Here is a 27,251-nt window from a genome sequence, read left to right on the forward strand (position 1 = left end):
GGGGTTTTCCCTCCACATTTAGAATCAACGCGCGTTCAGACTTAGCTGGAATGATTTTGCTTCTATGAATGTCCAAATGATAAGGCTGTCACTTTTGTTGAGCTATCATTTGTGGCTAGTCGGGTCGCTTCATAACAGATAAGTTAATTCCCTCCCGTAGGCTTTGCCAGTTCGGATGGGGGATGATTTAGTGTCGTATCGTATCGTGTATGTGGAAATAAGTGCAGTGTTGTGTGTTTATGTGTGCGTTTGACGAGTAGAATCAATGCGGTGATTATATATGCATATATTTTTTTACACGAGTAAATTAATATACTTTTGATGACGTTAAATTGAAACAGTTAACAAGTTTAACAAAGAACGTAACACGGAACTTTGTTGCCCTTTGCCCCGCACCTACAATTAGCCACGGTTGGCTACGTACGGTGTGAAAGAAGTTCAACACACACACATTGCACGGTTGGCTACGTACGGTGTGAAAGAAGTTCAACACACATTGCACGGTCGGCTACGTACGGTGTTAAAGAAGTACAACACACACATAGGACCCTCCCTCCTCTGTGGGTGTAGGGCCACTCCCAGATTCAATCGGGCCTTGAACTGGATCATGGGCCTCCCCTAGGTCGACTCAGCCTCAAATGAGTGGACTGGTGCGGTGCGTAGCAAACATCGCCACTGGGGGAGACAAAGGCGGCCGGGCGTGGTGGTGGCCACCCACCCCCTCGTGTGCCATTGTCGGCCTTCATAGGTGCTGCTCGCTAACAGCACTTGCCCCTACAGTTTGTTCAGGCTATACGAGGGATCTTTATCTTTATATTTTTGTAGGTATGTGTAGGTGTGTGTATGTGTATGCAGTTGTGTTTAGGTGTGTGTGTATGTTCGTGTGTGTAGGTTTGTGTATATGTAGGTGTGTGTAGGTGTGTGTATGTAGGTGTGTAGGTGTATGTAGGGGTGTGTAGGTGTGTGTGTATGTAGATGTGTAGGTGTGCGTATGTAGGTGTGTGTGTGTATGTAGGTGTGTATGTAAGATCGGCCTCTGTGGAGGAGGCTCGTGAAGGACGCTACTGGGCAGTTGGAGGCAGTCGCCTTCCAACAACAACGGAGGGCGGAGGAGCGACGCTCACAACAACGAGCAGAGCGCCGGGTGGTTAAAGCACAGCAGGTTGGCACAGTAGGGGGCACAGGTGGTGCATCAGCCAGTCATCTCAGTCAGTCGACCCGTGGCACCTGGGTCTGCCCCGTGACCTCCTGCCAGCGGGCGTTCGACACTTCACGTGGCCTCAAGGTGCACATAGCCTGGCACAAGCGTCGTCGTGGTGACGTCACCGCCACTTAGTGGCGAATGGCGGTTGTTGTATGTAAGTGTGTGTAGCTGTGTGTGTATGAATGTAGGTGTGTATAGGTTTGTGTAGGTGTGTGTATAGGCGTGTTTGCCAACCCCCTACCTCCTAGTGGTGCCGGACGGGCAACGTTGTCGTGGACAGTGTTGTGGGGGGGGGGATGTCCAATTCCGATTGGCCTTTAATCTAAGGCGTTTGTAACCACCACAGCGGCTAAATGAGGGCTCTGGACGGGTTCGAGGGGCTGGTAACCCCCTCCACCTTCAACGAATTACCACAAAACCACGTTAAAAAAAATATCGAATTAATAAGCTTGTGCCAAAAGCAACCTGCAGCGCCACACCTATCACCATCATTAGGGGTGAATAAAAAAAAGTGGTGATCCAATCTGCGACCCCAAGGAACAGGAGCCACCGCTCCCCATAACACACAAAGATCCCCCGTATAGCCTTGATGGACTATCGTGGCAAGTGCTGCTAGCGAGTAGAGAGTGCCTATGAAGACTTGTACGGCACACGAGGGGGTGGGGTCGTTCGGCCAACAACACGCATGCCCGGACGCCTTTGTCTTCCCAGTGCTGAAGTTCACACACCGCACCAGGTAGTCATTTGAGGCTGGGTTGACCTAGGAGGGGTCCCCACAGACACGCGACCGACCCGTCACGTGTCCCCTGGGCGACTCGGGTCCCGTCGAGACGCTATCCTCCCCTCTCCCTCCTCTCTCTCCCCACTCCCCCTCCTCCCCCCCACTCTCGCTCACCCCCCCCCCCCTTTCCCCATTCTCCCCCTTCCCCCCACTCTCCCCCAACTCTTCCCCACTCTCGCCCCGCTTCCCCCACTCTCCCCTCCACTCCTCCCCTCCCCCAACTCTCCCCACTCCCACCCCCCCCCACTCTCCCCCAACTCTACACCCCACCACTCTCCTCCTAAATCTCCCCACTCACTCTCCCTCCACTCTCTCCCCCCCCAACTCTCCCCCCCCACTCTCCCCACTCACTCTGTCCCCCACACCAACCCACCACTCTCCCCCCACTCTCCCCAAACTCTCCCCACTCTCCCCCCCCCCCCACTCTCCCCCAAATCCCCCCACTCTCCACCCCCTCTCTCCCCCCCAACTCTCTCCCCACTCTCCCCACTCTCCTTCCCCCCCACCACTCTCCCCCAACTCTCTCCTCACTCTCCACCCCCCCTCTCTCCCCCCAACTCTCTCCCCACTCTCCTCCACCCCCCCCCTCTCTCCCCCAACTCTCTCCCCACTCTCCACCCTCCCCCTCTCTCCCCCAACTCTCCCCACTCTCCTCCACACCCCCCCCCCCCGTCTCCACCCCCCCCAACTCTCTCCCCACTCTCCTCCACCCACCCCCCCCCCGTCTCCCCCCTCCCCAACTCTCTCCCCACTCTCCTCCACCCACCCCCCCCGTCTCCCCCCCCCCCTCCCCAACTCTCTCCCCACTCTCCTCCACCCACCCTCCCCCTCTCTCCCCCCAACTCTCTCCCCACTCTCCTCCACCCACCCCCCCCGTCTCCACCCCCCCCTCCCCAACTCTCTCCCCACTCTCCTCCACCCACCCTCCCCCTCTCTCCCCCTCAACTCTCTCCCCACTCTCCCCCAAAATCTCTCCACCTCTCCGAGACGCGCCCAGCTAATTACCTCCGTCGGGTTTCGCGCGTGCCGATTTAAAACATTTTTGGTTTCAAATTAAAGTTCGTCCCAGCAGAGTGCCGCGAAACGCGCCCCGAGGAAATCCTCCAGGGGCTGCCGGCTGGCGCGGCCTCGCTCGCCTATAAAATCGAGCGGAGACGGAGAGACAGCGGGAGGTTAGGGAGGGGGGAGCCGCACGGAGCGTCGTCTGACTAACCGACCGCGCGACAGCAAGAACACAGAGTGAAGAGAAGAAAGAGAGGGGGGTGAGGAGAGATGATGATGATGATGTTGTTGACGATGACGATCATCAGCAGCATCGCAGTGATGCGCTGACTCCGTTACTCCTGAAGCAGCCTTTTGGGGTGGCTTGAATTACCCGGATGCGAAATGGCAGCTGAAGCTGCTCTGAATCGACATCGGAGAGCGGATGAGCAGAGGGATGACGATGACGATCGGCGTCGCGGCGACGCACCGACTCCGTTGCTTCTGCCGCAGGATGTCACTTGAGCAACCTGAATGTGAAATTTCAGTTGATGCAGCTCTGAATGTGCATCAGAGGAGAGCGGACGAGAAAAAGAGATGCGAGTCAGATGATGATGATGATCATCATCAGCAGCAGCAGCAGCGAAAGCATCGCAGCGATGCACTGACGGCGCTGCTCCTGAAGCAGGTTGGGTGGCTTGAACCACCTGGATGTGACTTCGCAGCCGACGCTGCTGCTGCAGCTGCTGCATCGCTGTGAAAGTTGCGTAGCGGCGAGCACGCCCTCCAGCCCCGGCCGGAATGAAGAGGATGGGAGGGAAGCTGCCGAGAGATTCGGCGGGCACGGGGCACTGCTGATGAGCGCTCCTTAAGGCGAAGGCCGTTTGCTTTGAGCGATGCGCGCTCACCGCCTCCGGCGGTTAGTGGGCGCCTACGGAGTCGCCGGGAAACCAGGCGAAGGGATTGAGTCTGTTAGTGGCGTGTATGGCCGGATCGGTTGTAGGCCCTCCCCCCCCCCCCACCGCCACATTCGCTTAGCACGGTTGGCTATGTACGGTGTGAAATAAGTTCAACACACACACACACACATAGCACGGTTGGCTATGTACGGTGTGAAATAAGTTCAACACACACGCGCAGCACGGCTGGCTACGTACGGTGTGAAATAAGTTCAACACACACACACACATAGCACGGTTGGCTATGTATGGTGCGAAATAAGTTCAACACACACACATAGCCACGGTTGGCTATGTACGGTGTGAAATAAGTTCAACACACACATTGCACGGTTGGCTACGTACGGTGCAAAAGAAGTTCAACACACGCACACACACACATAGCACAGTTGGCTACGTACGGTGTGAAATAAGTTCAACACACACACATAGCACGGTTGGCTACGTACGGTGTGAAAGAAGTTCAACACACACACACACAGCCACGGTTGGCTACGTACGGTGTGAAAGAAGTTCAACACACACACAGCCACGGTTGGCTACGTACGGTGTGAAATAAGTTCAACACACACACATAGCACGGTTGACTACGTACGGTGTGAAAGAAGTTCAACACACACACACATAGCACGGTTGGCTACGTACGGTGTGAAAGAAGTTCAGCACACACACATAGCACGGTTGGCTACGTACGGTGTGAAATAAGTTCAACACACACACACATATAGCACGGTTGGCTACCTGCGTTGCGAAATTAGTTCAACACACACACACATATAGCACGGTTGGCTACCTGCGTTGCGAAATAAGTTCAACACACACACACACACCACGCACACATAGCACGAGGCGATTGAAAGACGGCCTCCACAAACACCCCTGCCGGCCGTAGTGTGGCGGCCGACAGACGGCCCGAGATGGTGGCCACGGCAGAGGCACCACTGGTTCACGCAACCCTCCTGGGGCTAACCTGGATTTGTTGTTGTCGTCGTCGTCGTCGTTTGCAGAGCGAACGCCGCGCGGGGTCTCAACGCTGCGCGTCGTAAAGGAGCGAGAGAGGGCTTCAGGTGGGCGACCCTCGTCAGCTCTAGCGAAGGATTCCCCGTGGGAACGAGAGAGCTGCGACCCGCTGCATTGATTGCGTGAGAGGCACCGCCGTCGCCACCACCGCCACCACCGTCGCCACCACCATCATCAACACCACCATCGCCACCACCACCACCACAACTCCCACCACCATCGCCACCACCGCCGCCTCCCCTGCCACCGATTCGTTTCTTTGGAAGGTGAGTTCCGTTGCTCTCCAGCACCACTAAACTACAAACGATGTATTTGGGGCTTCTTTGTTGTTGCATTTCACCAGGCTGTGTAAGGCGCCAGCCGAGCTGCTATGTTCGTGGCTCTTGTGTCAGAAGCCACCTGGCAATCACAAATGATAACTCAGCGAAGTGGCGGCTTATCATCACCGTCCTCGTCGTCATCATCGTTTGGTTTTCCACGAAGCTGCTCATGGTCCACCCTAAAGCGCATCATCCCACTTCGCAAAGCCAATGCAGGAGAAGTAGCAGCAGCAGCAGATGCGGCTGATACCTGATGATGATGTTGTTGATGATGCACGAATGGAAACATAAAAAATAAAAACCCTCCGGTAGTAAGTAGTGCGTGAGACCGTGGGTGAAGCAGAACAGATATCACAATGCACTCGCCGATCTACAAATACGAAGGAGGAAACATCACCAACTACGCTGATGATGATGATGATTCACGACTCCGCTACTGCTCCTGCTGACTTGTTACGTGGGCTTGGACCACCTGAACGTGACATTATAGTCGTTGTTGTCTCTGTCATTTACATCTGAGACTCAGAGAGATCCATAGACTCATAGAGACTCAGTGAGATTTACAGACTCATAGAGACCCAGAGAGATCCATAGACTCATAGAGACCCATAGAGATCCATAGACTCATAGAGACCCATAGACTCATAGAGACCCATAGAGATCCATAGACTCATAGAGATCCATAGACTCATAGAGACCCATAGAGACCCATAGACTCATAGAGACCCATAGAGATCCATAGAATCATAGAAACCCAGAGAGATCCATAGACTCATAGAGACCCATAGAGATCCATAGACTCATAGAGACCCATAGACTCATAGAGACCCATAGAGATCCATAGACTCATAGAGATCCATAGACTCATAGAGACCCATAGAGACCCATAGACTCATAGAGACCCATAGACTCATAGAGACCCAGAGAGATCCATAGACTCATAGAGACCCATAGAGATCCATAGAATCATAGAAACCCAGAGAGATCCATAGACTCATAGGGACCCAGAGAGATACATAGACTCATAGAGACCCATAGAGATTCACAGACTCATAGAGACACATAGAGATCCATAGACTCATAGAGACCCATAGAGATCCATAGACTCATGGAGATCCAGATACACGCATAGGCCCATAGACTAACAGACATCACAGTGATGATTCACTCCTCCGATACTGCTCCTGCTGACGTGGTGGTTATCCGGGTTTGACCATATATCTGCATCTACATCAGCGGTCCGGACGCAACAACAACAAGAAAAAGATGTGGACATTTATAGCCTGAAAGTTAATTTCTAATTGTGGAGGGTCAAAAAAAACCGGAGGGCCGGGAGAAAAATCCACGCGACCACGGAGAGAGAGAGAGACAAAGATCCCCCATATAGTCTTAACAGACTGTAGGGGCAAGTGTTGTTAGCGAGCACCTATGAAGGCCGGTAACGGTACACGAGGGGGTGGGTGGCCAGCACCACGCCCGGCCGCCTTTGTCTCCCTAGTGGCAATGTTTACACACCGCACCAGGTACTCATTTGAGGCTGAGTCGACCTAGGGGAGGCCCGAGACCGGTTAAGATGATCGTCACTGGTGTTAGCCGTGAGCGGGAATCGAACCCGTGTCGCCGGGTTCATAGCGCAGCGCGCTAACCGCTACACTACCGCTCCCCACCAGAGCGAGAGAGAGAGACACACATACACACACAGGCACACGCAAACTCCAAATATGCAACAGGATCAGGCGATCGAGATAAAAGCCACGACCCTCCCGCACACGAGGGGACGGAGATGACGTCTCCTAAGTCACGGTGGCGTGGCCCAGACTCCTATCACCGGGCGTGATCCACCAATCCTGACGTTCAATTTGTTTGAACCGCCGACGTGTGAAGGTGATTGTGTGAATATTCGCGTGGTCGATATTTGTTTTTCTTTTTTAATCGTACGACTTATTTAAAAAACATGTAATCGAAGCCTCGAGCTCCCCCACCTCGCTGCAAGCTGCATCTTCTCTCCGGCAACAACCAGCTCCAACGATACCTCGGTTATATTTTTATTTGAAGCTTTCGTGACTGCAGGGATTCATATTCTTGGTTCTTTCGGTAAAGTCACTACCACGTAGAAGGGAAACAATAAAATAAAATATAAAACAATAAAATTCTCACGACGTTTCGACTGCAACACAAGCAATCATCATGAGGTGTGAAAACCACAGCAAGAGAATTTGAAAAAAATATAAAAACGCCACTTTTCTCCAATTTTCTTGATGTGGTTTTCACACCTGACGATGATCGCTTGTGTTGCAGTCGAAACGTCGTGAGGATTTTTATTGTTTTATATTTTTATCATTTTATTGTTTCCCTTCTACGTGGTGGTGACTTTACCGAAAGAACCAAGAATATGAATCCCTGCAGTCACGAAAGCTTTAAATCAAACTTTAACTAATATTGTAAAGTCACCTAAAAGGGAAACAATAAAATAATAAAAATATAAAACAATAAAATTCTCAATCATCATCAAGTGATGATGATTGCTTCTTGTGTTGCAGTCGAAACGTCGTGAGAATTTTTATTGTTTCATATTTTTATCATTTTATTGTTTCCCTTCTACGTGGTGGTGACTTTACCCAAAGAACCAAGAATATGAATCCCTGCAGTCACGAAAGCTTAAAATCAAAATTTAACTAATCTTGTAAAGTCACGTAGAAGGGAAACAATAAAATAATAAAAATATAAAACAACATTCTCAATCATCATCATGTGATGATGATTGCTTCTTGTGTTGCAGTCGAAACGTCGTGAGAATTTTATTGTTTTATATTTTTTTATTTTATTTTATTGTTTCCCTTCTACGTGGTGGTGACTTTACCGAAAGAACCAAGAATATGAATCCCTGCAGTCACGAAAGCTTTAAATCAAAATTTAACTGATCTTGTAAAGTCACGTAGAAGGGAAACAATAAAATAATAAAAATATAAAACAATAAAATTATCACAACGTTTTGACTGCAACATAAGCAATCATCATCAGGTGAGCAATCATCATCATAACCTGATAATGCTTGCTTGTGTTGCAGTTTTATATTTTTTATTATTTTATTGTTTTATTGTTTCCCTTCTACGTGACTTTACCGACAGAACCAATAATATGTCTTGTTATTGTTATATAACAATGTTATATAGTACGTAGCCAACCGTGCTTTGTGTTTGTGTTTAACTCCATTCGCACCGTACGTAGCCAACCGTGCTGTGTGTGTGTGTGTTGAACTCCATTCGCATCGTGCGTAGCCAACTGTGCTATGAGTGTATATGTATTTTCTTTCTCACCACATGTATCCAACCGTGCTACGTCGATTGAACTTCTTTCGCTCTCTACGTGTCCAACCGTGGCTAATCGGAGGCGCGCAGGGAAGGACAACTAACTAGACACAAAAAACTAATTTAAAGAAGGCAGGCACGGCACGCGACGGGGTGGGCGTCCAGCACCACCACGCACGCCCGCCCGCCCGCCCGCCCGCCTTTGTCTCCCTAGTGTTCATGTTTACTACACGCCGCACCAGGTACTCATTCGAGGCCGAGCCGACCTAGGGGAGGGGGAGCCCCAGCAGTGGTTCAAATAATCGTTACTGGTGTTGGCCTTGAGCGCGAAATCCAACTCGGGCAAAACCCGCTTTCGTAGCGTAGCGCGCTCACCGCTACACCACCGCTCCTCATAACCTCCACAACAACAACAACAACCGCCATTTGTCACTAACTGGCGGTGACGTGCACCACGGTGCTTGTGCCAGGCTAGGTGCACCTTTAGGGCCACGTGAAGTGTCCAACGCCCGCTGGCAGGAGGTCACGGGACCAACGCAGCAGGTGCCACGTGTTGAGTGACTGAGATGACTGTGCACCCCTTCCACCTTGTGCCAACTATGCCACAGACTCATCTCGATGCGTGACTTGTTGCTGTACTGCGTCCCCTCCGCCCCTTAACCAAATCCCACCCCCCTCCCCCCCCGCGCATCCAGCCACCTCCTCGTTGCCACCAGCTCCACCTCAGCGGTGCGTCACCCGCTGAATGGAGTCGACGAATTCGTCGACTCTCTACGCCCCTCGGCCCACCTCCAACTCCTCGGACGTCCTCTACATGATGGGTCTCTTCAGGGAGCCTCCGATTGCGCGCCACCTCACCCTCTGCGCCTTCCTCCTCCTCTACGCGGCCGTCGTGTGCTCCAACGCCCTCTTGGCCTCCGTCATCCTTGCCGACCGTCGCCTGCGCTCCAAGCCCATGTACGTGTTCATGGCCGCCCTCGCAGCGGCCGACGCGGCCGGCAGCACTGCGACGTTGCCGCGGATCGCCGGCGACGTCGTCGCCGCCTCTGGCGGCATCATCACGGTGGCCGAGTGCGCGACGCAGATCTTCTTCAACGGCCTCTTCCTGCGCGTGCAGAGCTACGTGCTCACCGCGATGTCCATCGACCGCTACGTGGCCATCTGCCACCCGCTGCGCTACGGCGCCGCCGCCACGTCGGCCGTCGCCGTCCGCGCCCTCGTCGTCATCTGCGCCGCGTCGGCCCTGATCGCGCTCGGCTACCCGCTCCTCGCCCGCACCCTGAGGCTGTGCAAGCCCGGGGTGATGCTAACGCCCGTGTGCGACTTTGTCCTCCTCTGCATGCTCTCGTGCGACCCGCTGACCTACCACTCGGCTTTCAACGCGTTCGCCTCGGTCATGACCACCGTGGCCCCGCTCGCTCTCATTGCGCCCACCTACATCCTCGTGCTCGTCGAGTGCCGCAAGGCTAGCACGCGCGCCAGCCAGGCGAAGGCGATCCACACGTTCGTGACGCACTTCTTCGTGCTGCTCGTCTTCTTCAGCTTCCACCTCTTCCTGTTCAGCTTCACCTCCATCGGGGTTCTCCTACACCTGCCGCCCGACTACCTGTCGCTCATCGTGACCCTATACTACTCACTGCCGGGTCTCGTGAACCCAGTCATCTACGGACTGAGGACGGCCGAGATCCGCAGGATGCTCTTCCGCAGCGTGAAACAACGACGCGTGGCAGTCGCGAAAGGCGAAATCAGCCTCGAGCACTGATTTATTTACTTGAAGGGAAGGAGGTGGGGGGGTGGGGAGACGTGTGTGTGTGTGTGCGCACGGTTTTTATTTTATTTCTGATCACTTAAACGTCTCACGTCCATCAAATACATGATCAGTTGTTTATCATTTCACTTGTTTATGCCATTTAATTTGTACTCAATATAAAGCCGCCGTCATTATTGAAAGCCACCGCGTGCACATTACAAAGCCTGTATGTGCAGCACCGATTTTCACCTCGTCGCTCTCTTATCCACTGAGCAGAGCGCCCCACCAGCCCCCCCCCCCCCCCCCCCCCCCCCCATTGTGAACACAACTCAGGTAACCGTGTTATCTGAGTCCAGTTTGTGCCTCGCTCACGCGAGTGGGCAGGAGACGCTGCAGGCTCCCCACCATCATGCTTTCCACCGCCTGCCGACTGGCTCTGCAAATGGTGAGCTTCCCGTAGCTCAGCAGGGCACTAAAATAGGCGGCTCCCGAATGTCCTCGCTGCCAGTAGCGTTGCGGCCCGAGGTTTAAGGGCGTGGCAGAGGAGTGCAGCCAAAACTGGAGCGGCAGGTTCTTGAGCAGTCGGAACGAGGAGTGGGAGGCTTCCTGCACTCAGGGAACAAGTGGGAGAGGCTCTCGTCCTCTCCGCAGTGAGGGCAGCGGGAGTCTGTGTCTACAAACCTGGCCAGATACTGTTGTGTTGCAATCGCCCCCATGGGCGACCTTTACAGCTTAGATCCCCCAAGCTCCTTCGGGCTCAGCTTTGAGTAGAAAAGATTTCATCCGTAATAGAGGTGTTTTGGGTTAGATCGCGATAACGCCCCCCCAAAAAATAAACATCTTACGGATGATATTGGTCGCGAAAGCCGACGTGTTGAACAGGAAAGCTTTCACTTTGGGGTATTTTTTGCACTAAGCACCCGCTCCCAAGTATGGGGCTTGTGGCTGCTGAGTGACGTCTGATGGATGTGACGTGCCATCATGAGGTAGAGGTCACGCCTGTGACGGGTTCTTAGATCAACTTCCGTACCTGCAGCCGCCTTTCCGAGATGATATTCAATCACAAGTCGTCTGGCCTCGGCATCTCCCGACCTAATCAGCAGTGTTTCACTGAGAGGGAGAGCATTGAGCAGTTCCTGGACACTGCTGATGGAGGAAGCGCCGACCGAGGGGTGAGGGCATGGGTAACCTAATTAAGGAGTCTCGGAGCAACCTTTGTAGAGGTGATTCCCAGCAGTGCTGCTATTGTATGCGGACTCGGCCAGGTATGTGGTTGGTCGTTGCTTCGCAGGTCATCTACTTTTGGTAATCTTGCCTCTCTCTCTCAGCCGCTTATCCATTGACGGGGTTGCGGAAACTGTTCAGGATGAGCTCCGGGTTCCTTCAAATCGGTTCTTGTACAGCTGCTTCTCTGGTCTGCGGCAAGCCAGCCCTTCTGACGTCTGGGGTATACCACACCTTCAGAATACTCCTGTAGAACGATGGCAAAGGCCTGGTAGTTTAATGAGGAAAAGCCGCTTATTATATTGAAGTCCGCCGAGTGTTTTGAGAAAGAAGCAGTTTAACTCCAGACAGGAGGTGGCTCCGCATAAAAGTATTTCTTAATGACCTGAAGCCGGAATGTGTGGGGTTGGCTTGGCAGGCAGATAAGGCCTTGGCTGTCTTCTTCCAGAGGGAGTGAGAGGACTCCGAGGCTGACGTGATTCTTTCTCCCAGACTAGAATTAGCTTGCTCTAAGCCTCTGCAGTGTAGGCAGTAACTCGGGCGGTGGGTAGAGGAAAAATAGGCGATGCCAGAGCATGGGTGCTATTAGCTGGCACACGACCGCCACTTTTACCCCTGTACGACATGGTGCAAGACAAGGTTTTCCAGCTACACATAGCCGCCTCCGCACCCTCAGGGTGAGATCCTCCCAGTTGAGGTCCAGGTCTCGCACGCTGTCACCTAGAGAAACTCCCAGGTAGCGCACAGGTCCTCTGTTCCAAGAGAAGTCTTTGGAAGATCACTTGTATCCCAGGTCCCGATTAAAAGGCCTGCACACTTGGTCCAGTTCAGCCGTGCAGAGGAATCTGCAGAGTACATCTCTTGGAAGGCGCGCAATTTCCTTACTTCTGTCATTTGTTGGATAATTAGGACTATATCATCTGCATAAGCAGAGTTATTCTCATATCTGGTCTCCTTAAGGACTAGCCCTATAAGCCTTCTCCTTAGCAGGCACAGAAAAGGTTCCAGGACAACTGAATACAGCTGCCCTGACAGAGGACAGCATTGCCTAATTCATCTTCTGAAAGGAATGGGTGCACATAGAGATCCATTCACCTGTATCAGACACTCTGCACTGTTGTAGAGCAATGCAATGTGCTGAAGGAAGTTTACTTCCAGTCCAAATGTGCTTGAAGTACCCAGGGGTTATCCATGGTCTACATGATCAAAAGCCTTATCCTGATCTTAGACAAGAAAGCTAGTGGGATCTTTAAGTATCCAAACAAGGTGATTCGTTCCCTTCCAATAACTATATTGTCCAGGATTATGCGTCCTAGAACACTGTCTGACTGGTCCCTGTGAATGCTAGAACGACTTTGAGCCTATTTGATAATCACTCTTGCTAGAATCGTATAGTCGGTGCATAGCATTGACACGGGGCGCGAGATCCTCAGGTGCTGCAGATCACTGTTTTTTGGGATGAGGGCAAGTACTGCCCGCCTCCAGGATTTTGGGATCTTACCTTTGTCCATTGCTTCGGTGAGCCACGTGTAGATACTCATATTTAAGGAGCTCCCAGAAACTGCAGTAAAACTCCATCGTAAGGCCATCCAGTCTGAGCAAATGTATTTTGACCTAGTCCCTTGAGCGCTGCTGATACTTCTCCTTCTTGCAGCATGTTGTTCATGAAGGTCTGGTCATCCGGGCTTCATTTCGGTAAGTCTTGCTAAAGTTCCTGTTGCGCAGCTGGAGACGCAGATTCAGGGGTGAAGAGATCTGAGTAGAACTCCCTTGTCACTCCGCTCAGGCTTTGTTGTCCGCTAACCAGCTGACCACCTCTATTGTATAGGCAAGGTATGTGGTTTGACTAGCCCCTACGCTTTTCAATGCTGGCAAAGAATTCGAAGCCTGCTGCAGCCTTTTTGAGAACGCTGACGCTCGATCGAAAGTTAGCCCCTTCGACCTTGTGCAGCTGGCCTTTTTGAAGGAACTATTTTGCCTCCTCATATCTGTGTACTGCAGAAACATCGCCTTGGCTAAGTTCAGCCTAGGCTAGTCAGGCCTCACCTACCCACCAGGATGACAAGGCCTCACTACCAGAAACAATTATATCGGCGCTACAAACAAAAACACACACGTTCAAAACGACACTTAAGTACTGTATTCAAAATACCTCCACAAAGCAAAAAGCAACAGATATTACAGTAGAAGATGTCCATATTGTAAGACAATTAAAAAAAGTTCAGGAGCTCACTGTAGCATTCCCTCTCTCAGTGTGTGTGTGTACATGTGTGTGTGTAAGTTGGCAAAGTATGGGGTGCATCTTCCACTCATCTCAGTCAGTCAACCCATGGCACCTGCTGGGTCAGTCCCGAGACCTCCTGCACCTAGCCTGGCACAGTAGGGGGGTACAGCTGGTGTGCATCTACCGGTAATCTCAGTCAGCCAACACATAGCATCTGCTGGGTCTGTCCCGAGACCTCCTGCACCTAGCCTGGCACAGTAGGGGGGTACAGCTGGTGGTGCATCTACTAGTCATCTCAGTCAGTCAACCCATGACACCTGCTGGGTCTGTCCCGAAACCTCCAGCACCTAGCCTGGCACAGCAGGGGGGTACAGCTGGTGATGCATCTACTGGTCATCTCAGTCAACCCATGGCACCTGCTGGGTCTGTCCCGAGACCTCCTGCACCTTGCCTGGCACAGTAGGGTTTACAGCTGGTGGTGCATCTACCGGTGATCTCAGTCGGTCAACCCATGGCACCTGCTGGGTCTGTCCCGAGACCTCCTTCTGTCAGCAGCGAGCCTTCGACACTTCACGTGGTGGCTTCAAAGTGCACCTGGTCTGGCACAGGCGCCGTGGTGACGTCACAGTCACTTGGTGGTCGAATGGCGGCTGTTGGTATTGGTGTACACGTGTGTAGGTGTGTGTACGTGTGTGTGTGTGTGGGGAGCGGTAGTGCAGTGCTTAGCGCTACGCTGGAGCGGTAGTGTAGCGGTTAGCGCGCTGCGCTATGAATCTGGCGACCCGAGTTCGATTCCAGCTCACGGCCAACACCAGTGACGATTATCTGAACCGGTCCCGGGCCTCCCCTAGGTCGACTCAGCCTCAAATGAGTACCTGGTGCGATGTGTAAACATCGCCACTAGGGAGACAAAGGCGGTCGGGCGTGGTGCTGGCCACCCACCTCCCCGTGTACTGTTCCGGCCTTCATAGGTGCTCGCTAACAGCACTTGCCCCTACAGTCTGTTAAGGCTATATGGGGGATCTTTGTGTGGGGGGAGCGGTAGTGCAGTGGTTAGCGCTACGCTGCGCTATGAACCCGGCAGAGAACCGAGTTCGATTCCCACTCAACACCCAACGCCAGTGACGATTTCAGCGTGTAACAGATTTTTATTTTTGTCCCTGGGTAAGTGAGTGTTATTTTCTAATTGATTATACCTCAAATGTACAGAAAGTGGCTATTATTACCCACAAACTTCGCTATTGTGATCAGGACATTGCTATTTTTAAATGTAGCAATATTCAATGAGAAAACGTGGTGTGCATGTGTGTCTTTCCTTGACAAAAGCAAAGTTTGTGGGGAATAAAAGCCACTTTCTATACTTTTGAGGCATGAACAATTAGAAAATAACACTTACATCGCGTTATCTGAACCTGTCCTGGGACTCCCTTCGGTCGACTCAGCCTCAAATGAGTACCTAATGCGGTGTGCAGTAAACATTACCCACTGGGGAGACAAAGGCGGCCGGGCGTGGTGTTGGCCACCCATCCCCTCGCGTGCCGTGCCGGCCTTCATAGGCGCTCGCCAACAGCACTTGCCCCAACAGTCGGTTAAGGCTATACGGGGGATCTTTGTCTTTGTCTGTGTGTTTACACGTGTGTGTGAGCACGCGTGTTGCGGTCCAGCGCAACACTGCGCTGCGAGCCCGACAGATACCCGAGTTCGATTCCCACTCACAGCCAACGCCAGTGATGATTTTCTGAACCGGTCATGCCCCCCCCCCACCACCTCCCCTAGGTCCACTCGGCCTCAAATGGAGTGCCTGGTGAGATGTGTAGTAAACATCGCCGTGAAAGGAGGCTAAGGCGGCCACCCACCCACCCAACCCACTCGTGTGCCACAGTGCTGACCTTCATAGGCGCTCGCCAACAGCACTTGCCCCAACGTTCTGTTGAGGCTATAGGGAGGATCTTTGTCTTTGTCTGTGTCTTCACTGCGGTGGCGAGATGTTAACCACCTCGCCCGGCATACAGGATGTCCGTGGGTTCGGTCCCGGACCCTGACGATGCCTTCTATATATTTGGATTTTGCTTGTGTCTCTCTCCGTGTGGTCGCGTGGATTGTTTTCCTGCGGGTCCACTGGTTTTCATTCCTCCACATTAAGAATCAACATCACGCACTCATACTATTTGGGTCTTTCGCTAAGGTCACGTAGATAGAAGAAGAAGAGGAGGAGGAGGAGGAGGAAGAGGAGGAGGAAGAAGAAGAATAAGAGGAGGAAGAAGAAGAAGAAGAGGAGGAGGAGGAGGAGGAAGAAGAAGAAGAAGAAGAGGAGGAAGAGGAGGAAGAAGAAGAAGAAGAGGAAGAAGAGGAGGAAGAGGAAGAGGAAGAAGAAGAAGAAGAAAAGGAAGAAGAAGAAGAGGAGGAGGAAGAAGAAGAAGAAGAAGAAGAAGAGGAGGAGGAAGAAGAAGAGGAGGAGGAAGAAGAAGAGGAAGAAGAAGAAGAAGAGGAGGAGGAAGAAGAAGAAGAAGAGGAGGAGGAAGAGGAAGAAGGAGAGGAAGAAGAAGAGGGAAAAAAGTGGATATATTTTTTATTTTTTTTATTTTTCTATCTACGTGACTTTACCCAAAGACCCAAAGAGTATGAATTCCTGCAGTCACGGAAGCGTTAAGTCATCACGCGTTTAGAATAAGTATGTGGCTGCTGATACACATTTCCACGCGACCATAATGATGATAAGCCATCATTTGTGACAGCCAGGTCGCTCAGTGAAGCCCTGCATGGTAAAACAAAAATAGCTTTAGGTTACTTTAAAAAAAATAAGTTTGTACGGCGTAATCGCTATGATTCGTCATGCCTCTCTCTCTCTCTTGGTGGCCCTGAGCGATTAGAATGTGTGTACGCATGCATTTTGAACTTCTTTAGCACCGTACGTAGCCAACCGTGCTGTGTGTGTCTGTATAGTTGAACTTCTTCCGCGCCGTACGTAGCCAACCGTTGCTACGTGTGTATGTATAGTTGAACTTTGTTCGCGCCATACGTAGCCAACCGTGCTATTGGTGTGTGTGTGTTGAACTTTTTTAGCACCGTACGTAGCCCACCATGCTATGTGTGTGTGTGTTGAACTTCTTCCGCACCGTACGTAGCCAACCGTTGCTACGTGTGTGTGAATGTTGAACTTCGTTAGCGCCATACGTAGCCAACCAGCGCGAAGCAAATCTCCAGCGGCTCAATACCGCCACCTACAGCTGCGGATGAGCGCGCGGCTCAATGCGTCCCGTTCGGGGATTTGCAACGCGAACGAGCGGCGGCTAACAACATCAGCGGGCGCGAAAATGCGGGAGGAGGGGGGGGTGGAGACACTCAGTGCGGGATGAAGCTCGGTGCGGGGGCCTGTAACACATGATGGTTATAAAGGGGCCCTACATTATTTTTTTTAAAAACCGTAAACATAAAAAAACATAAATTTTTTGCATGCACAGTAAACCAATTGTATTTTTTTTCATTTTCCATACAGCCAGATAATACGACAAATCGCTAACCTTATACACCCATTCGTTCGTAAAAGTCGAGGGCAGTATACTACTATAGCAAGAGAGCAAGCGCAGAATCACTGAACCGGAATTGACAGCTTGAAAGCGTTCAGCGCGGGGCCCTTGAAAGTGCGGGGTCCGTAGCAGCATTTGAAGCTACTTTTGCTGTGAGGATACCCCGACACTGGGGACACGGATGGGGTGGAATTGCATTTTGATGAAGCAGTCCATAAGAGCAGCAGTCCATAGGGGCAGCAGTTCATATGAGCAGCAGTTCACAGGTGCAGCAGTTCATAGGTGCAGCAGTTCTTAGGGGCAGCAGTATATAGGAGCAGCAGTTCGAGTTAGCGAGCGTGGGAGTGAGTGAGCGAGGGAGCGAGTGAGCGAGCGAGTGAGTGAGCGAGGGAGCAAGTGAGCGAGCGAGCGAGCGACTGAGTGAGCGTGTTAGCGAGCGAGGGAGTGAGTGAACGAGGGAGTAAGTGTGCGAGTAAGTAAGTGAGCGAGCGACTGAGGAGTGAGCGTGTTGGCGATCGAGGGAGTGAGCGAGCGAGGGAGTGAGTGAACGAGGGAGTAAGTGAGCGAGCGAGTGAGTGAGCGTGTTAGCGAGGGAGTGAGTGAGCGAGGGAGTGAGTGAGCGAGCGAGCGAGTAAGTGAGCGAGCGAGTGAGTGAGCGTGTTAGCGAGGGAGTGATTGAGCGAGCAAGTAAGTGAGCGAGCGACTGAGTGAGTTAGCGAGGGAGTGAGTGAGCGAGCGACTGAGAGAGCGAGCGAGTGAGCGTTTTGGCGACCGAGCGAGCGAGCGAGTAAGCGAGCCAGTGAATGAGTGAGTGAGCCACTTTAGATGTTCGTCTTCTATCTACGTGACTTTACCGAAAGAACCAAGAAAATTAATTCCTGCAGTCACCAAAGTTTAAAGTCTAAAGAACGCGCCAACGAGTGTACGACTTCGGCGCCAACCGGTTGCGCGTTGGCAGACTAAAAGCCGCAACGTTAACAATTCGATCAGACCCAAAAACCACGTCATGGTGGATAACATTGCTCGCGAAAGCCGACTACGTGTTTAGACGATGATGATGCTGATGATGTTCTACATCTCCCGTAGGAGCCCGTGGGTGGTGGTGCTGGGGGTGCGTGGGTTCGCCGGGAAATGGAGCCAAACGCTTCGACGAAGCCACTCAGTCCACGCGTGCTCACCGCGGCCACTCCGTTCCGAGATCCGGAGACACAAAATCCACTTCGCCTGCGAGCCCTTCGTCCTCCGCCGCATGCGAGCGACGTCTATCCCCCCACCCCACCGCACCCCACCCCGTACCCTCCATCCCCCGCGTCGACCTGTCGCAGGCGCGAGCGGAACATCGTCTCGCCTCCGCAACCCGCGGTCCGACTCGGCCGACTTGCTCCGTCCGGATGACCCCGGCGTTCGCGTCGGTCGACCGCCAAATCGGCTGCCCCCGCCTCGGGCACACCACCCCACCTCGTCTCCCCCCCCCCTCCCCCCCGCGTTGGTGTCCAGCGCAAGCCGCCGTCCACTGCCGTCGCCTCCTGGCTCGGCCCAGCGGCCTCTGCAAGGGTGGCCTCGCGGCGAACGAGGAAGGGGCCACCGACGCCTGAAGCGTCACAATCGGCGCTGCCCGCCCGCCCGGCCGGCCGCCCGGCCTGCCTGCAGCAACGCGCACGGAGCTCACGAGGCGTTCCATCGCCACGCTCGCCTTGACGTTGGCGAGGGCGAGGCCCCAGCCACTCGCTCGCTCCCTCGCTCGCTCGCTCGACGGCGACGCGACGCGAGGCGAGCTTCCTCCTCGGTCTACGGCCTGCAGACCCACCACCACCCCCACCACCAGCCCACCTCGCGCGCTGCACCAAAGTTGGCCCGCGTGGAGCCACTCCGTTGCGTGAAACTCGCCGTGGGGGGTGGGGGTGGTGGTGGTGGTGGTGGGGGAGGGTGGAGCGGTGGTTCGGGCTCCCGGTGTACGTGTGCGATTTTTTTGTTGGACTTCTTTCGCACCGTACGTAGCCAACCGTGCTCTGAGTGTGTGTTGGATTTCTTTCGCACCGTGAGTAGCCAACCGTGCTATGTGTGTGTGTGTTGGATTTCTTTCGCACCGTACCTGGAGAACCGTGCTAGGTATGATGATGATGACAATGAAGACGTGAAGAAGCGACCACACACACACCCAACAACAACAACAAGCGCCATTCGCCACTAAGTGGCGGTGACGTCACCCCGGCGCTTGTGCCAGGCGATGTGCACATTGAGGCCACGTCAAGTGTCGAACGCCCGCTGACAGGAGGTCACGGGGCAGACCCAGCAGGTGCCACGGGTGGACTGACTGAGATGACTGAGATGACCGGCTGATGCACCACCTGTGCCACCTACTGTGCCAATCTGCTGTGCTTTAGCCACCCGGCGGTCCGCTCGTTGTTGTGAGCGTCGCTCCTCCGCCATCCGTTGAGGGCGGCTGCCTCCAACTGCCCAGTAGCGTCCTTCACGAGCCTCCTCCACAAAGGCCGATCTTGACACCGCTGGTACCAGTCATCGGCAAGTCCACTCAGCTCCATGTTCTCCTGTACCACATCAACTCCATCTCTTCTCTAGCCCGTGCCGCGCCCGTTTAGCCCCCTCGATCCGGCCGAACAAAAAGCTGTTTAGGCATGCGGTGGCTGGGCATGCGGGCTACATAACTCAGCCACACAAAGCGATAGTGTAGCGGTTAGCGCGCTGCGCTATGAACCTGGCGACCCGGGTTCGATTCCCGCTCACGGCCAACAAACAGTGACGATTATCTGAATAAGTCCGGGGCCTCCCCTAGGTCGACTCAGCCTCAAATTAGTACCTGGTGCGGTGTGTAAACATTGCCACTAGGGAGACAAAGGCGATCGGACGTGGTACTGGCCACCCACCCCCTCGTGTACCGTTCCGGCCTTCATAGGTGCTCGCTAACAGCACTTGCCCCTACAGTCTGTTAAGGCTATATCGGGGATCTTTAACTCAGCCACACAAACACCCCCACACCCCCACACCCCCACACACACACACCCATACACACACATACACACACCCACCCCACACACACACGCCACACACCACACACACCCCACACGCACACCCCACACGCACACCCCACACGCACACCCCACACGCACACCCCACACGCACAATCACACACACACCACACACACTCTCCACACTCCCCACACACCCCCACACACACCACAACCCCCCCCTACACACACCACACACACCCCCCCCCACACCCCCCCACACACACACACCACACACCCCTACACACAAACACCCCCCACACACCCCCCACACCCCCCCCCACAACCCACACACATGTCTATATACATATCGGCACGGTAACCGGGAGCTTTGTGGAGTCTATCTCTCTTGTTGCTCATTAACTAAACCCACAACGGCCGCGTACCCACGTTGACGATGGCCAAGCCAAGCCGATGGGGAGTCGTGTTGGGTGCTAATTTAAGCGGATCCGACATTTCGCAGTGGGTGGTGGTGGTGCTGGTTGGCGGTGAAGGGAGGCCCCTCTGTAACCCCCGTTGGGGTTTAGAGACGGGGCTCACTCGGGATATCCCAGAACGGGAGCGTCAGGGACTCCTCCATCCCTCCACAACCCCAACACACGCGCACAACAGATTCCAGCCCCATGCCCCACACCAAATACAACGATCCCCCGTGTAGGCTCAGCGAGACTGTAGGGGCAAGTGCTGTTAGCGATCAGCACCTATGAAGGCCAGCACCACGGCCGGCTCGCCTTTGTCTCCCCCAGTGGCGATGTTTACTACCGGTGCTCATTTCAGGCTGAGTCGACCTAGGGGAGGTCCAGGACCGGTTCAGACGATCGTCACCGTTCCAGGCCGTGAGCGAAACCCGGTGGTCTTTGCCGGGTTCGGAGCGCAACGCGCGAACTGCTTTGCCACCGCTCCCCACATACATAAACGAAGACAAAGATTCCCCGTATAGCCTGTGACAGACTGTCGGGGCAAGTGCTGTTAGCGAGCAGCACCTATGAAGGCTACCGGCACTGTGGCACACGAAGGGATGGGGTGGCCAGCAACCACGCACGACCGCCTTTGTCTCCCCCAGTGGCGATGTTTACTCCACACCGCTACACCACTTGAGGCTGAGTCGACCTAGGGGAGGCCCATGATCCAGTTCAGATAGTCGTCACCGGCGGTGTCGGCCGTGAGCGGGTAATGAACCCGCGTCGCCGGGTTCGTAGCGCAGCGTAGCGTTTACCGCTGCTACAGCTACCACTCACCACGCCGGCCCATTCGACCCACCCCGGCCATTCGCCACTGAGTGACGGTGACGTTACCACCGGGGCCTGTGCCAGGCCAGGTGCACTTTGAGGCCACCACGTGAAGTGTCGAAGGCTCGCTGCTGACAGGAGGAGGTCTCGGGACAGACCCAGCAGGTGCCATGGGTCGTCTGACTGAGATGACCACTGGTAGATGCACCACCAGCTGTACCCCCCTGCTGTGCCAGGCTAGGTGCAGGAGGTCTCGGGACAGACCCAGCAGGTGCCATGATTTGGCTGACTGAGATGACCGGTAGATGCACTACCAGCTGTACCCCCCTGCTGTGCCAGGCTAGGTGCAGGAGGTCTCGGGACAGACCCAGCAGGTGCCATGGGTCGGCTGACTGAGATGAGCGGTAGATGCACCACCAGCTGTACCCCCCTACTGTGCCAGGCTAGGTGCAGGAGGTCTCGGGACAGACCCAGCAGGTGCCATGATTTGGCTGACTGAGATGACAGGTAGATGCACCACCAGCTGTACCCCCCTACTGTGCCAGGCTAGGTGCAGGAGGTCTCGGGACAGACCCAGCAGGTGCCATGGGTCGGCTGACTGAGATGAGCGGTAGATGCACCACCAGCTGTACCCCCCTACTGTGCCAGGCTAGGTGCAGGAGGTCTCGGGACAGACCCAGCACGTGCCATGGGTCGGCTGACTGAGATGAGCGGTAGATGCACCACCAGCTGTACCCCCCTACTGTGCCAGGCTAGGTGCAGGAGGTCTCGGGACAGACCCAGCAGGTGCCATGGGTCGACCGACTGAGATAACCGGTAGATGCACCACCTTTGCCCCCTACTGTGGCAACTTTTTTTAACTTTAGCCGCCCGGCGCTCTGCTCTCTGTTGTGAGCGTCGCTGCTCAGCACTCCGTTGTTGCTGGAGGGCGATTGCCTCCAACTTACCCAGTAGCAGCGTCCTTCACGAGCCTCCTCCACAGAGGCCGATCTTGACACCGCAGGCACCGATCATCGGGAAGTCCGCTCAGCTCCACATCCTCCTGTACCACATCAGCTCCATCTCTTCTCCAGCCCGTCACTCACTCACCCACCCAATCACTCACCCACTCATTCACTCATCAATCAGCTCCATCTCTTCTCCAGCCCGTGTCACTCACTCAGCCACTCACTCACCCACCCACTCACTCACCCACCCCATCACTCACCCACTCATTTACTCATCAATCAGCTCCATCTCTTCTCCAGCCCATGGGGTGCCCGTTTAGCCCCCTCTATGCGTCCAAACAGAAGCTGCTTGGGCATGCGGGCTACATGGCCCAGCCAGCGCAGCCACCTCACCCCACACACACACACATCCCACACACACACACACATCCCACACACACACATCCCAGACACTCTACAGACACACACATCCCACCCCACACACCTACCCGACCCACACACACTCCACACACACCCACATACACACATCCCACCCCCACCCCACACACACATCCCACCCCACACACACACTCCACACACACACATCCCACCCCACACACACACTCCACACACACACATCCCACCCCACACACACACACATCCCACACAGACGTCCCACCCCACACACCTACCCACGCACACACATCCCACCCCACACACGTACCCTACCCACACACACTCGACACACCCCCCCCCCCCCCCACACACCTACCCACACACACACACACCCTGCACACACCGACCCACACATACACACTCCACACACACACTCCACACACCCCCCCACACACCTACCCACACACACACACCCCGCACACACCAACCCACACACACACACTCCACACACGCACACACATCCCACCCCCATACACCTACCCACAGACACACCCCACACACACACTCCACACACACACACACATCCCACCCCACACACCTACACACACACACTCCACACACACACATCCCACCCCACACACCTACCCTACCCAACACACACACACTCCACACACACACATCCCACCCCACACACCTACACACACACACTACACACACACACACACTCCACACACACACATCCCACCCCGCACACCTACCCTTACCCACAAACACACCCCACATACACACACTCCACACACACACACACACATCCCACCCCACACACCTACACACACACACTCCACACACACACACACTCCACACACACACATCCCACCCCACACACCTACCCACACACACACACACCCCGCACACACCAACCCACACACACACACTCCACACACACACACACACATCCCACCCCCATACACCTACCCACAAACACACCCCACACACACACTCCACACACACACACACACATCCCACCCCACACACCTACACACACACACTCCACACACACACATCCCACCCCACACACCTACCCTACCCAACACACACACACTCCACACACACACATCCCACCCCACACACCTACACACACACACTCCACACACACACACACACTCCACACACACACATCCCACCCCGCACACCTACCCTTACCCACAAACACACCCCACACACACACACTCCACACACATACATCCCACCCCACACACCTACACACACTCCACACATACACACACTCCACACACACACATCCCACCCCACACACCTACACACACTCCACACACACACACACTCCACACACACACATCCCACCCCACACCTACCCTTACCCACAAACACACCCCACACACACACATCCCACCCCACACACCTACACACATCCCACCCCACACACCTACACACACTCCACACACACACACTCCACACACACACATCCCACCCCACACACCTACACACACTCCACACACACACACACTCCACACACACACATCCCACCCCACACACCTACCCTTACCCACAAACACACCCCACATACACACACTCCACACACACACACATATCCCACCCAACCCCAACCCACCTACCCCACCCCACCTCACCCCAACCCCACTTGGCTCAACGAAAGTTGGGTTTAAAAGGCGCGGGGGGGTGGGGGATGTGAGTGAGTGAGAGGAGAGGAGATGAGATAGGGGGGGTAGGGTGGAGGAGTTGGCAAGCGTGCGGCAGACGAAGCCACACGGAGGTCGAGGAAGCCGAGCACATCGTGAACATGACCGGGTGAGACTCTGCGATTGTTGTGGTCGTGTTGTTTTTGTTGTCGTCTGCGGTGAACTCGTGCGTGTGTGTGATTGTGTGTGTGATTGTGTGTGTGCGTGTATGGCGAGCGTCGCTAACATTGCTGTTACATCCTTACGAGTGCCTGCCTGCATTGTTACGGATTCATTCAGGCCCTATCGGTCACCACCCTTATGAATCTCAACGTCCGTCCTACAAAGAACCCACCGCAGTGGAGACATTCACGAACAAATAGACATTAAAAAAAATGTGCCCGTATTAAAACGTCAACATGCCGTATGGACGTGAAAATGCAATATCCGTGTAAAATAATACGGGATTAAACCGTATGGGTTGACAGCTTTGCGGCTAATCACTACACTACTATACACTATTATACACTACACTATACACTACTATGCACGACAGCATACACTGCAGTATACATTACACTACACTATACATTACGCTACTATTCACGAACACTATACACTACACTACTACAAACCTGTGAAACCCCATATCGGTGCCCTACCTTATCACAGACCAAATCAGACCGTATCGGTCACCACCGTGCCGCTTGTGAATCTCAACGTTCATCCTACAAAGTGCCATCACAAGGGAGAGAAACGCAAACAAAAAGAGCAAACTTTAATTTGTGCCCGCATTGAAACGCCTGTATGCCGCATGGACCTGCAAATGCAATATCCCTGGACAAGAATACGGGGCTAAACCGTATGGGTTGACAGTTTTGCACGAAGAACCCGGCCAACACCAGTGACGATTATCTGAACCGGTCCTGGGTCTCTCCCGTCACTTCGTGGCGCATGGCAGGGGTGGGTCGAGTGTGCCTGGGGTGTCTTTCGTTGGGGGTTGGTGAGCGGTAGCAGCGGTCAACCGCTACGAACCCGCTCACGGCCGACACCGCCGGTGACGACTATCTGAACTGGATCACGGGACCTCCCCTAGGTCGACTCAGCCTCAAGCGAGTGGCCTGGTGTAGCGGTGTGGAGTAAACATCGCCGCTGGGGGGGGGGGGAGACAAAGGCGGTCGGGCGTGGTTGCTGGCCACCCCACCCCATCCCTTCATGTGCAACAGTGCCGGTAGCCTTCATTGGTGCTGTTGGCTAACAGCACTTGCCCCTACAGTCTGCTAGAGGCTACACGGGGAATCTTTGTCTTCGTTTATATATGTGGGGAGCGGTGGCAAAGCAGTTCGCGCGTTGCGCTCCGAATCCGGCAAAGACCCACCGGGTTTCGATTCCCACTCAAGGCCAAGAACGGTGACGATCGTCTGAACCGGTCCTGGACCTCCCCTTGGTCGACTCAGCCTCGAATGAGCACCTGTAGTAAACATCGCCACTGGGGGAGACAAAGGCGGTCGGGCGTGGTTGCTGGCCACCCCACCCCCTTCGCGTGCCACAGTGCCGGTAGCCTTCATAGGTGCTGCTCGCTAACAGCACTTGCCCCGACAGTCTGTTAATGCTATACAGGGTGATCTTTTGTTTTTGGTGTCTTAGAGATGCGACATCACAAAAAAAACTAAACTTGTAATTTAATTGTACCGAGCTTAAGGCGCCGCTGAGCGGTGTGGTAGCTCCTTTTCAGAAGCGACCACCTGGCCATCACAAGCGACAGCGGATCACCACCACCATCATCATCATCACCATCGCGTGGAAATTTACAGCAGCAGCCAAAACGCTCTGGACGCGTAGAGACGTCGATTCTGATCGTGGAGCGGGGGGGGAGGGGTGAAACCACAGGTCCCGGAGAAAAGTCCACGCGACCATGGCGAATGATAGAGAGAGAGAGACACGCAGACTCCAAATATACAGCAGCAGGCATCGTCAGGATCGGTATGGAACCCACGGCCTCCTGTAGACCTGGCGAGAAAATTAACATCTCCTAGCCACCGTGATGATGATGATGATAGAGAGACACGCAGACTCCGAATATACAGCAGCAGGCATCGTCAGGATCGGTATTGAACCCACGCCCTCCTGTATACCAGGCGAGGTAATCAACATCTCCTAGCCACCTTGACGATTATGATGATGATGAGAGAGAGACACGCAGACTCCGAATATACAGCAGCAGGCATCGTAAGGATCGGTATGGAACCCACGGCCTCCTGTAGACCAGGCGAGGTAATCAACATCTCCAGGCCACCGTGATGATGATGATGAGAGAGAGAGAGACACGCAGACTCCGAATATACAGCAGCAGGCATCGTCAGGATCGGTATTGAACCCACGGCCTTCTGTAGACCAGGCTAGAAAATTAACATCTCCTAGCCACCGTGATGATGATGATGATAGAGAGACACGCAGACTCCGAATATACAGCAGCAGGCATCGTCAGGATCGGTATGGAACCCACGGCCTCCTGTATACCAAGCGAGGTAATCAACATCTCCTAGCCACCGTGACGATGATGATGAGAGAGAGAGAGAGACGCAGACTCCAAATATACAGCAGCAGGCATCGTCAGGATCGGTATTGATACCACGGCCTCCTGTAGACCAGGCGAGGTAATCAACATCTCCTAGCCAC

The 27,251-nt window shown here is 54.1% G+C and overlaps 2 protein-coding genes across 3 annotated transcripts in view; both read left to right on the plus strand.

Annotated features, from left to right (window-relative positions):
• The first annotated feature begins 2,992 nt into the window (after positions 1-2,992).
• Positions 2,993-10,621, plus strand: LOC116957182 (olfactory receptor 56A4-like). 2 transcript variants are annotated; one of them, XM_032979186.2, is made up of 3 exons: positions 2,993-3,247; positions 4,933-5,211; positions 9,269-10,621. In XM_032979186.2, exon 3 carries the CDS (start codon positions 9,319-9,321, stop codon positions 10,333-10,335), a length of 1,017 nt encoding a protein of 338 aa, XP_032835077.2. In that variant the 5' UTR covers positions 2,993-3,247; positions 4,933-5,211; positions 9,269-9,318; the 3' UTR covers positions 10,336-10,621. The 2 variants fall into 2 exon arrangements, with proteins under 2 accessions (XP_032835077.2, XP_075911296.1); XM_076055181.1 differs by having other exon boundaries at positions 4,933-5,067.
• Positions 10,622-12,171: 1,550 nt separating this feature from the next.
• LOC116957184 (olfactory receptor 2A1/2A42-like) overlaps positions 12,172-27,251 on the plus strand; it is a 32,091-nt gene continuing 17,011 nt past the window's right edge. The window contains exon 1 of the mRNA XM_076055248.1: positions 12,172-12,224. Coding sequence (XP_075911363.1) covers positions 12,172-12,224 — 53 coding nt within the window. The remainder of the gene's footprint in view (positions 12,225-27,251) is intronic.

Source organism: Petromyzon marinus, chromosome 70, assembly GCF_048934315.1.
Source record: "Petromyzon marinus isolate PM22_M1 ecotype Great Lakes invasive population chromosome 70, UKy_Petmar_22M1.pri1.0, whole genome shotgun sequence".
Lineage (NCBI taxonomy): Eukaryota > Metazoa > Chordata > Hyperoartia > Petromyzontiformes > Petromyzontidae > Petromyzon > Petromyzon marinus.